This window comes from Molothrus ater, chromosome 5, assembly GCF_012460135.2.
Source record: "Molothrus ater isolate BHLD 08-10-18 breed brown headed cowbird chromosome 5, BPBGC_Mater_1.1, whole genome shotgun sequence".
Taxonomy (NCBI): domain Eukaryota; kingdom Metazoa; phylum Chordata; class Aves; order Passeriformes; family Icteridae; genus Molothrus; species Molothrus ater.
The window spans coordinates 48,318,985-48,331,199 of NC_050482.2; the positions used below are offsets into that span (position 1 = coordinate 48,318,985).

The window sequence follows — 12,215 nt, forward strand, 5'->3', positions numbered from 1 at the left end:
CTTTCAGGCACATAAATTGCATGTCATAACAATCTACCACTTGGATAATATAATACATATTCATATTTTATTCATTACCTAGGATGTTTTTATACCACAGTTTTTGGAGACCTGATTAATAGGCTATTTATTTGCAAATGCTGAGATATTGATTGGTCAGTTTATTTTACTTTTTCCCCCTTAAGTTTTTTTCCCTTCCCTATTTTAATTTAAAAGCATTATTTAAAGAGATAATGCCATAAGGTTTTGGGATGTTCATGACACATTTATTTGTGACTATTTTTTGTTGTTTCTCATCTGAGACTTACATGCATTTATATAATGCTGTTGCACCTAACAGGATTCAAGTGCCATGTAGAAGTATGTCTCTCACAGTCCATAAGTAGTACTGGGAATGTTACCTTGGGAGTAATCCAGAAATTTTCATGAGACTGTCTGAAATGGTCTTTATTTTACATGTAATAGGATTATTTTGGTACTCCTCTTTTCACAGGATGACCGCTTGAGAGAGCCATTGCAGAAGCTGAAACTGGCTGTCAGTAACGTCATGCCTGAACAGTTATGCAAGTATCAAGAGGACTGTCAGGCCCGCAATCAAGCCAAGAATGCCAAGTAGGTTACTCGGGAGGCTGTGCAAGCCTATTTAGAACCCAGCTGGAAGTTTGTATCCATGTTGTTTACTTCCTTAGCTTAGAAAATCACTCAGCTCCAGTTTAAGGGGGTCTTTCTTTAATTGTACAAATTACTTAATTTTGTGTGTTATTGTCTAATGTCAGAGAGAAATTCCATTAACTGAGTGAGATAGGTCTTGATAGAAAAAATAATCTGAAGGATTACTGGTTGATTACCTAACATGGTGGATTAATGGAGGAGGATGGTGTGTTGAGGTTGATATACTTTATCTTTGTTCATTGTAATTGTTTTGATCATAGTTAAGTAAATTTAGACTTGGAGAGGTATTAATAGTTTGATAAGTACCCTGCCAGTTCCCAGTAGAGGCATTGCTTGCTTTCACTGATGCTATAAGCTTCATCTGTAGAGTGTGTCCTTTTCACTTCTCTGAGAACTATAAAGCAGTGGGGAGAGGGAGGTATCACAGTGTAATCACTGTTTATCTTATAAGGAAATGTAGCAAAAATCTGAAAATAGGTCCTCTGTGGGTTGTTTTTCCCCCCAACCCTTGAGTGACACTCCTTTTTAATGAAATATTTTGTTTGTATAGTGTAGTTCTAAATAAAATAATTGTTCCAACTGTAGGTTGCAAGCAGAAGATGAACGAGAGAAAAATGGATCAGAGGAAGACGATGATGAGAAACCTGGAAAGAGGGTTGTTGGACCCAGAAAGAAGTTTCACTGGGATGACACAGTGAGGTAAAACCAAGAATTTTCACTGACTTTATAAAGGGATCTCCAAGAGGATTTTATTACATGATACGGTTGAATAAATAATTTTCCCCAGAATTACACCTTGGAGGAGTTCTGAAGAGTGTTGGTGCTAAATAGGCAAACTGGAATTCTGTTATGGTGAAACATCTTCATCTTTAACTCAAAAGGAAAATAATCCTGTGTCCAACCCTTTCACGTTTCACTGCTTGTTTTTTTTGCTTTATCCAAATACATGAGAATTTTCGGACTCCAGGACTTTGAGCTTCTTTAGTCAAAGAACAGGTGTGTAAGCAGTGTTATAGCTGCTTCTCACCTTTCTAGAATACATTACAAAACACCAATGAGCACTAGAGATGTCTGCCACAGGAGGACAGGCCATCAAGATTGGTGATATTGATTTGGCAAGCCTCCGAATCCAACAACAACTAGAAAAATGTATTAATCTTAACCCCTTCTGTTCCCTCTGAACAGAAATTCTTTATATCTCAAGAGCAGCACAGATTCTTATCTGAAATGATCAGATACTAGAGTTTGGTTTCCTAGAACAGATTTTTCTGAAAAACTGAGATGACTATTATTTAAGTAATCTAGACTTTTAAGCAAGCACATATTTCTGAATTAGTAATTTCTCACGCAAGATCTAAGATAATTTTAGTACAAGTGTGTATGCGTGTGTATATATATATATGTATGTATTACTAAAAGGGGCTGATGGACTTCTCTCAACGAGTCTTTTTGGTATGTGAAGACAACAGGGAAGAAAGCTTCATAAAATATGTACTACCAATATAGCTTGGACTGACCTGGAGGGGAGAGATACTTAAATCTGTTGCTTTTTTTGTTCAAGAGTCTCTAAAAGGATGATGTTACTTAACTGTGTGTACTTTTAGATTTTTAAGATCAAAAGATAAAATCCCTATCAGAAAGAATCCTCTGAAGTACTCAGTGTAGGATGGATTTCAATGGTAGAGCATACGAGTTTGTAATAGCAATACTTTGTGCAGTATAAACTTCCAAAAAACACAGTTGGAACTGAGCACTTCCTACAACTATCAGTAGACAGCAGCTTCAATTTCTTAGACTCTGCTGAGCTTTTGAAAGGACTGTGTCTTTCAATATATTTATTTTGTTTCTTTTTGCAGGTCTCTGTTGTGTAATCTTGTCAAGATCAAGCTGGGATGTTATGAGCTAGAGCCAAATAGAAGTCAGTCTGCTGAAGATTACCTCAAAACCTTTATGGAAACAGAAGTGAAACCACTTTGGCCTAAAGGCTGGATGCAGGCAAGGTAAGATAACTGCTTTAGGTATCTACTCATTATGGTGTTAATGATTTCTTCAGTTCCTATTTATTGTCTTACATTGACTCAACTATGTACTATTGATATTGGTTGGAACTTAGGAGTATGTTTGTGAAGCTGGAATAGTTTAGAAGAACAAATATTTTTTTAGAATTAATTTTCTGTGTTGTTTGTAAGCCTGAGAGTGAAAAAACCCACTGTTTTCCTTGGACAGCTATTTGCTTTTATCATCTCCTAGAAACTGAATTTGCCACTGCTTCTAACACAGCATGAAGCTTCATTTGAGGAGAAGTATGAGGTGGGAGGGTAACAGCTTGGAAAGTTCTTTGTGATATAGGAACTGATAATGATCTGGAAATCAGTTTGCCTGTATGTTGGAACACTGCATTATCAGACTGCTCACACGGGCTTTAAAATTATAAGCTAGAATTTTGATAGCAATGTTCACAACAGATTTAAGGTTCTTGCTCTCTATGTCTTGTTTGCAGTTGGGATGCTTTGTTTTACAGCAGTTAAAAACACACCGGTTTCTAGACTTGCTTCTTACAGATGTAAGAAGAAGGAACCACACAAAAGAGAGAGAGAAATAAAATGGGAGCAATAGTCAACTGTTTTGAAACACAGGTTTGGCAGAGATTTCTAATGGTTTGGGGTGAAAGAGGAGCAAGTATGGTTTGGCCTGAGTTCTTTCTTTCTGTAGCACCCACTGCAGAAGATAATTTCATCAAACCTCAACCTGATTGTAAAAGCAAAATGGTACAACTACTTAACTTGCTCATTAATACCTTGATTTTAGTTTAGTCAAGTCTGTTTCAAGCTGTAAAAATAACTGTACTGAGATATTTCTAAGATTGGTCAGTGTGGAAATAGCCAGTTAAATAGTAACAAAAAGAACAAATGAAGTTTTGCACTTCCTGGCATACAGCTGACTTATTTTGGTTCAATTATTTAGTTTTTTGTGTAAGTAGACTAACGACTTTGATGTTATCTGTTACGAAGATTTTATTGAATTAGATGAGACAGAGAATCCCAGTTTTTTTTAAGAATGGAAGATAGGACAGAAAGATCACTGATGATAGTGGAGAAATAGTCAAGAGATAGTGAGGTGATTCAAGAATACATAGAAGTGAAGCATGTTTAAACTTTGAATTGGAAAGCTATAAAATATACGGTTCTCTCCATTGGATAAGTCTGCTGAAAATTTCCATGAGCTTTTAAACTATCCATACAATTGGATTCAACAACAAAAGACAAAAACTAAACAAAAAACCAGAATGCCCCCCAAAACAAACCAAAACCACCAACAGACCAAACAAACCCCAACAGGTGACAGATCATAACTTCCTGTTGACCACCAACACTTCATTTACTAACTGGGTGGTTTTAGTACCATAATGACTTACAAATTGTCCTGTATCTACTGGGTGGCACTTTTTTGCTTTCTGTTAAAGAAAGTTATGGATTATAATTTGTAGGCAAACAGGTTTGCATGGAAAGAGGAAAAGAAAGTATTTCCTGGAGTCTGGCAGTGGTAATTCCTAATAGACTACATAGTTTGTATTCTGAATGCTCATTTTGTTGGGATGTTATGTTAGGGATTATGCTGAAGGCTTATAATTTTTTCATTTTTATATGTGGCCTCAAGTGAGAAGGAACTATATAAACTTGAAAAAAAATTAGGTATTTAATGCTAAAACTGATCTATTGACCATGTATTTTTTAAGGAATTCTTACTGATCAGGATAGGTCTATGGTACCAGAACTTTGTGGGTTCAGCTTAGGAGAAAAATTTCTTGCACTTTCAAAGTTAACTGTATTTAATGTTTCTTATAGCTATATAGGGAAGGAAGAGGGAAGGTATTGATCATAACTGGGAATTACAGAATGTTAAGGGTGGAAGGGACTTCATATACTGCTCTGTCTTTTCTTTGTACCATGTCTGATTTCTGTCCTTTTATAATACCTAAAATTGTGTCTTTAACCTTGAAGGATGATGCTACAAATTACTGGGGCCTGTGATTAGTTCTGAATTTTTATTTCCAAATTGAAAAGATTAAGGAATGGATAAAGCACCAAGAAGGAGGTGGGAAGGGAAATATTCTGAAGAAGCTGCATATGTCAGGAGGTGGCACGTTAAACATGTAACAACGAATGTTGGTTTTGCCCCATGATGTTCTTCATAGGTGTTTAGTAGTCTCTGATGGAACAATGCAATACAGATTTGGAGGTTAGTTTGGTGAAGAAAATGTGAAAATGGAGCTGGAAATAGAATCTGAGAAGTAAGGCATTGAACTGTAGTGAGAGGATCAGTGTTTTCTTACTAGATGACATGAGATTTTTGGATACTCAGATTTTTTGTAATTATTGCAGCTCTGCAGGTTATATTATCAGTGGTGAAAAGCTCTTGTTTAGACAGCTGTTCATGGTGTGGTCAGTGTCAATGTGATGGCAGTGCTGTAAGAAAATATTGCCTTTCCTAGTTTGCCTATCTGGAAACAAGGAAGGGGACCAAGTGTTCATTGTCTATTCATAGCTGCATTTGAATAGTAAGCTGTAGGATAGATACAGGTCAGCAATCATTTTCACTTTCCACTTGGCAACTAAGGAGCTGAAAACATTGAATAAAAGCATGGCAAGTATTGAGATGTGTCATACTGGCTCCTGCCATTCCTTGGCTCTGTAGCAATATGTATGTGTCAGTCCAGTGTAACTGAAGTCAGAGAAATTATACACAATAGCTTCAAGTTTTTCTTTTACTAAACTTTCAAAAACTTTTACTAAAGTTTATTCAGTACTAAAAGTACTGAAGAAAACTAGAAACAAGCTTGGCTACTGTGTTCTTTTATCTTCTGTGCTTTAAAAAAACCCCACAAGAGATTAATAACCACAAACCCAAGACTATGGATCAGTTTGTTGGACTGTAGTGTGAAGAGTTTACAATAATCTTTTATTTTATATTTGAACTATTTCATTAGTCTTTGAGGAGTGAGCATTCAAAGTGTATTTCTTCTGTCCAGTTGAAGCAAGTAATATTCTCTTATGTTGATTTTTGCTTGGCCATTTACTGAGGTATTTTGAGCATAAACGCAAAGTATTATAATTTCTTTAGATCTTCTGTTTATGGATGCCAAGACCTATACCATGACAGCACTGCAGAGTAATCATTAGTTCCCTTGGGGACAGATAATCAAAGGCTGGTTCTGAAAACCAAAGGATATTTGGGTATTTGGTGGTCAGAGGCTGTTTGTCGCTGTAGAATCATTTCATGTTTCTTTTCTCACCACTCTTTTAGGATGCTTTTTAAGGAAAGCCGAAGTGTTCACAATCACCTCACTTCTGCTCCGTGAGTATAATAGGACAATTTGCTTTACAAGATCTTTAGGTTGTGCAGAGCATCTTTTCTCATCTTCCTGCTACCTGTTTTAGACAGAGGGAAGGAAAGGGAGGTACTTTGGGATTTGTTTGAAGATACTTACATGATGCTTATAATCTTCTTTAATGCTTTAATTTAGGTATATAACTGTAACGTTCTTGTGGCATTATATTTTAACTCACTTGTGAAGTGGCTAGATAACTCCAGGGGTATTAATTCTTGAATTAATACCTTTTACTCAAAGCACTGCGCACTGCCTAAATTTTGGCATTCAACCTATTAAACTGAACTCAGAGTGCAGTACTTCCTGCTTTTTTCTTTTCCTCAAAAATATCTCTAATCACAGAAGTCTGTGTATCTTAGTGGGATTTTATCATCTTCATTTTCAGACAACGCTGTGTGCCTCTCTGGAGCTGTCCACATTCAGTCAGAATTCAAATAGATTGTTATGACTTTAAATAACACTGCAATTGCAACTTTTGTGATAAATATGATTAACATAGGGTATTTTTCTACATAACATCAAAACTGAGTCATGGTCCACCTACATTAAAGTCTTTTTTTAACCAGGTATTTCTAGTTGCTTAGGAAAGGATCAAAAATTGCCTCCAAGATATAAATCTGTTGATTGCCCTTGAAGAAATAAAGTGTGAAATGCTGAACCTCTAAGTTGAAGCCGATAACTAATAATCCCTAATGCTGTCCTTGCTTGCATAACTACAGTTTGTGTATGTTGCAGAAGAAAATCTGACAGTTTGCTAAATTACTTCTTGCAACAAACAAATTAGATACAACTGTTTTAATAGTTGATAAGCAACAAACCACTTTTGTAGGGGGAAGAAACAGCTGATTTTATCCAGTTTGAAATAAATGAGAATAGGAGGCATCTTCCTCAGGGACAAAAACATCAATGTAAAAAGTGAAATTCTATTGCTATTCTAGAAGACTTCTGTGTAGACAAAGCAAACTGATAATATTGAGAGGCTGAAATTAACTGATATTTTGATGTTCCTCTAAATCAGAAAAATAAAACCAGCTCTCTGCATATACCCTGATCTATATGTCAGGCTATATCATCAATTCAGTTGATTTTGCAACTAATTTACATTGAGATACATGACCAGGAAAATGAATTGATAGTGTGCTATTTTTCTTTCCCCCTATATTTTAAACCATTTTTCATTTCAAGGATGTTTTATTATTTAAGCTGGATTCCTGTAGCCATCATTCTAGTTTATTGGTGTATAATCAAGGTAACACTTAAAATGAAAGTTACTTGCCTTTTGTTTTGGTCTTCTGATGCACATTTATCCCTTCTGTTTCAGGGCAAAGAAGAAGGTGATTCTGGCCCCTAAACCCAAAGTGAAGGTAAAAGTCTATTAAAATATCTGAATACCACTTAATGGTCCAGTGTGACCATTTGATACAACCTGTTTCTGCCTCTGAATCTGAAAAATTCTTGCAGAAAGTTTTTCAGGCAGTCCTTATTGGCTTGATGGTGCATTACTTCAAAGAATGTAGTACAAAATACCTCTGTGTAACTTTGCCACTTTAGGCTATATTGTTTTTTTGAAAATTGACTATGAAGAGGTACTAGTTGCAGTGATGTTTCACATTTTTGAATGTGTGCTTTGTGTGTTTTAAGTTTAACATAAACTTAGCATCACTGGAAAACAGTGTGGTTGGAAGGATACCATATATAGTATAGAGGTCCTCATTTGACATGACCAGGTGTTGTCTTAATTCAGTAGCAGTTTTAGTAAGTGATCAGAATAGTTACCCTATTCTTCACAATATTGGTTGTTCTTCACTGTATGGACACTTTTAGTTATGTGGAGCAACAACACTAGATTTTTAAATCCAAATATTGAATTAGCGCACAGGGCTCCAGCACCTAGACATCCTAAGTATCTTAATATGAAAATTTCAGTAGTAGATCTTTGGTTTGTCTGAATTTACTGAAATAAAAGTATTACAGTCTTTTTTTAAGTATTAAAAATCTGCATAAAAGTATTACACTGAAGATTACCTTAAATCAATTTCAGGAAGACTATTTTACCTGATGTTTCTTATCCTTTCATTTTCAGGACTCCAGTCCAAAAAAAGAACAGAAAACCTGTATGTCTTCAGTCAATTCAAGTTGTGCTCCTGTACTGAGTTCCAGTGCAGCTGTGTGCACCCCAGCCAGCTCTAGCTGCACAGCAGCTCCAGAGACCATCTGCTTGGATGACTCACTGGATGAAGACCTCTCTTTCCACCCACCCTCGCTGGACTCTGTTTCTGATGCTCTGGCAGTTATCAATAATGGTGCCAAGGGATCACCTCTTGGGTCCACCATAGACACACCAACATCCAGACCTCGCCCTGGGCTGAGGGAAGAGAAACTAGCAAGCATTATGAGTAAGTTGCCTCTGGCAACTTCAAAGAAAGTAGAGCCCACTCAAACATCCCATTCATCAAGTCTTATTGCTGGTCACACAGGGCCAGTACCAAAGAAACCCCAGGACTTAGTTCACACTGGTATCTCTTCAGGCCTTATTGCTGGATCTTCAATTCAAAATCCCAAGGTTTCCTTAGAGCCTTTGCCAGCCAAACTACTTCAACAAGGACTACAGAGGTCAAGTCAGATCCAAGCTGCTTCCTCCTCTTCTCAGACTCATGTTTCTTCCTCTAAGACTCAAGCAGCTATTTCCACCTCCTCTCAAAGAACTAAGGACATCTTGGTATCATCTGCTGAGGCTCAAGGTGGTACTTCCTCAACATCACAAGTGACAAAGGTGCACCAGCATTCAGCTGTACAACAGAAATACGTATCTCCCTTACAAGCAACTATTAGTAAATCACAGACCAATCCTGTGGTGAAATTGAGTAGTAATCCCAAACTCTCTTGCTCATCACCAGTGATCAAGGCTCAAGATAAGTCTGTAGTGTATCGCCTGCCTTTGTCTAATCCCTCATCGGAAGTGGCTCTCAAGTGTCTCACCCACTGGTTTCTCGGACAACATCCAGCACCTCTACCTCTAGTAACTATTTAGCCAAGGCTATGGTGTCACAAGTTTCTTCCCAGGGTTTCAAGCCTCCCTTCTCCATGGCTGCCTCTCCCAAACCTGCTGCCTCTCCCAAGCCCACTTCATCTAAGCCCTCTGTGACACCCAAGCCCAATGCATCACCTAAATTTTCATCCAAGTCCACCTCATCCCCCAGGCCTGCAACAACACCCAGTTCTTCCAGTTCAAGTGCACTAGTTTCCCAGAGTAGTCACTCCAGCAACAACCCCCTTCATAAACAGACCAGTGGTGTAAATATCAGCAGGCAGTCTCCCACAGTGAATTTGCTGTCCTCTAATCGCACCTCAGGCCTTCAGCCTGCAAAAAACCCTCAGGCTTCTTCAAAATTGCCCAACTCTTCCTTCTGGAACTGTTGGTAAAAATAATCTGGGTGGAGTTGGAATGAATGTACCTGCCAGCAGAGGCAGTAACCTTAACTCAAGTGGAGCTAGTAGGACTAGTCTGTCTGGGGGAGCAGGAAGTGGAACACAGGGTGCTACTAAACAATTGTCAACTCCACACAGACCATCTTCTGCCTCAGGGTCTCCAGTTGTAGCAGCCAGCGTGCAGGTATGCATCAAACAAGTTTACATTTGAGCTGTACATTAATGTTTATCACATTTATTTTGTAAACATTCTTAGGATTTTTTACCTTGATTTGTAAATGTCATAAATTTAATTTTTTGCCTTTCTAAGCATAATGCTGATACTGATGAAACTGTTTCACACTAAAGAATATGTATTTCCAGCTGATGTGAAATGCAAGGATCAGTGTGGAACAAATCCTCACTGTAAACTGTTTGTCAGTCTATACTGTGGAAAAGAATTCACTTTTTTTTCTTTTGACAGCGCTAGAAAAGGTAAGCTTTGTGTGACCATATTTTCAGGGGATGTGGTATGTACTTGCATTATTTGATTTGTGCATTCTCTCATATTTACATATTTATAAGGATGGTGGTCATGTAAAAGGTATCTTCGTACATTTGTTGTCAGACTTCATGATTACTACAAAACTAGAGTTCAGTTGCCCGTGGTTGAGTGTAATTCAAGACTTGTAATTAACACTTGCAAGGGCTTTTCTTTTGTATTGTGACTGTATTTTATTTTGTAGGATCTAGTCAAACTGAATGAGACACCCCATTATTATATAAATACCCTAGAAACTGAAAGCTTATACTATCACTAGAGACAAGACAAATCAAACAAAACAAATATTTTGAAAATACTGTTGTTCTTAAACTTATAAACCTATTATTTACTCAGAAGACAACCTGCTTTCCTAGGTTGTGTTCTTACTGGGAACTGAGATGATTTGATGTTTTCCTCTTTCTAGTGCTCTCTATGCTGAAGTCATCAATACTTACAAAAAAGTAGTATTGCTTTAAATTATATTCTTGGTGTACAGCAAATCAAAAACTTAGTATTATTCTAAATAGTGAAACATTTTGAAACATTTCTGTTGCATGGGAGTGATGTATACTTGACTTCTGGCAATATTTTATAATCTTTTAGTTTGCCATCAAATTCTTCTTAATGCAGCTGAATAACAGGAGGAAGATGATTTTTACAAGACACTTCTATGGTCTTTCATCCTACTGTACCGAAACAGTCAGCAGTAAATGTCTGGCAGGCTCTGACACAGCGTTCACTTACTCTGGGTGCTTTGAATGGCAAAGAGATCCACAGCCTGTAAGCTGTGTACAGGCCACAGAGGGTCTGCAGAAGAGCTGAGCCAAGTACAGTGCAGTTTGAGTACTCTTGAAGGTGCCTGGAGGAGACAAAAAGAGCTACAATGAATGGATTGGGAAGAGGGTTGTTTCTTCCTGGTGCAGTCAGCAGAATTCAGTGGATGCAATGGCTGTGATGTAGAACAAAATGTGAAATGGGTGTGGTAGTGCTTTAACATGACTGAGAAGGGAAGTAAGCAGTGCTGTGCTGGATGAGATGAATTCTGGCAAACCCTCCTGTAGCTAAAGGCAAGTAATTTTTTTGTTAGAAACACTGGTCACCCAAGTAATGAAATGCATTTTGGCCACAGTCCTACTGAAGAATTGTGGCACTGAATTGTGGGGGTGTGTGGTGTATAATAAGTAACATGAGTCCGTAGTATAATACAGCAAAATAAGGTGTGTTGGTATATAGAAAGGGGTAAATCAGCTAAAGGTACTGAGCAGCATACGGTATCACTAAAATAATTATTGAGACCTTTCATGTGGGCTTTCTAACACTTCAGAAATTACTTTCATAAAAATGGTTCAATCAAAGAAGATAAACCATGGAATAAGGCTGTTGCTGCTGTGCACTGTGAAGCTTAGTCAGTGGAGTACATTCAAGGAAAGATGGGAATTAAATTATCTCCCAGTTCAAGTACACTAAAAGGGAAGAGATTTGTGATAACAGAGGTTTTATTTAGCTATAAATAAATGCCTAATGGCTGGCTGCTGAGCCAACATCACTTCCAGGCTAGTTTTTAGGAACCATGTACTAAGGACTAAGTTACTCTTCTTACAACTTCACATAAGACTGAAAGTGAATCTCCTTTCTTTTAAGGTCTTAGGGATTTAATTCCTATTTGAGATGCTGTTAGAAGATGAGAATGGTACCTGCATTGCTCATTACAATATTCTGGTCTGCTTACATGAAAGATTATTTCATGTGATAATAAAGGTGTTCTTAACTAGGAAGCTTCCAAGAAGTGTTTGCCTCCTTTCCACTTCTGATTTACACCATTATTTACCAGAATACAAGTTTATACTTGCTGAAGCCTCACAGAAAGTTACATCTTAAGGACACAAAGCCAAAGAGTACATATGTGATTTCCTTAAAAAGCTCTAGCTACCATTAGTACTTTTGAGCAGAATCTAGCTTAGACTTCTAAGGATCTTAATGACTCAGATCTACATGACCAGGATGAACCCTTTTAAGAACTATTGTACATGAGTTAAATAGAACCATCTGATCTGCGGTTCCTTTAGGGTGTGCTCTGTACCTCTTTTCTTCACTGTATTTCTCTCTTCTTTTTGAGGGAGTAAGCAAGATCTTGGCAGAGCACTTTACAAAAGTTTGTTTTGAGGCATTTTTTCAACAAATTCACAGTTGCAAAACATTACT

At 37.3% G+C, this 12,215-nt stretch overlaps 1 protein-coding gene across 1 annotated transcript in view; it reads left to right on the plus strand.

Moving 5' to 3' along the window:
• The window catches only part of UBN2 (ubinuclein 2), a 51,933-nt gene that overhangs the window by 27,119 nt on the left and 12,599 nt on the right, over positions 1 to 12,215 (plus strand). The window contains 8 exon segments of the mRNA XM_036400503.1: positions 494 to 612; positions 1,258 to 1,371; positions 2,529 to 2,672; positions 5,977 to 6,027; positions 7,383 to 7,425; positions 8,145 to 9,012; positions 9,015 to 9,462; positions 9,464 to 9,674. Of these exon segments, the coding sequence (XP_036256396.1) occupies positions 494 to 612; positions 1,258 to 1,371; positions 2,529 to 2,672; positions 5,977 to 6,027; positions 7,383 to 7,425; positions 8,145 to 9,012; positions 9,015 to 9,462; positions 9,464 to 9,674 (1,998 nt within the window).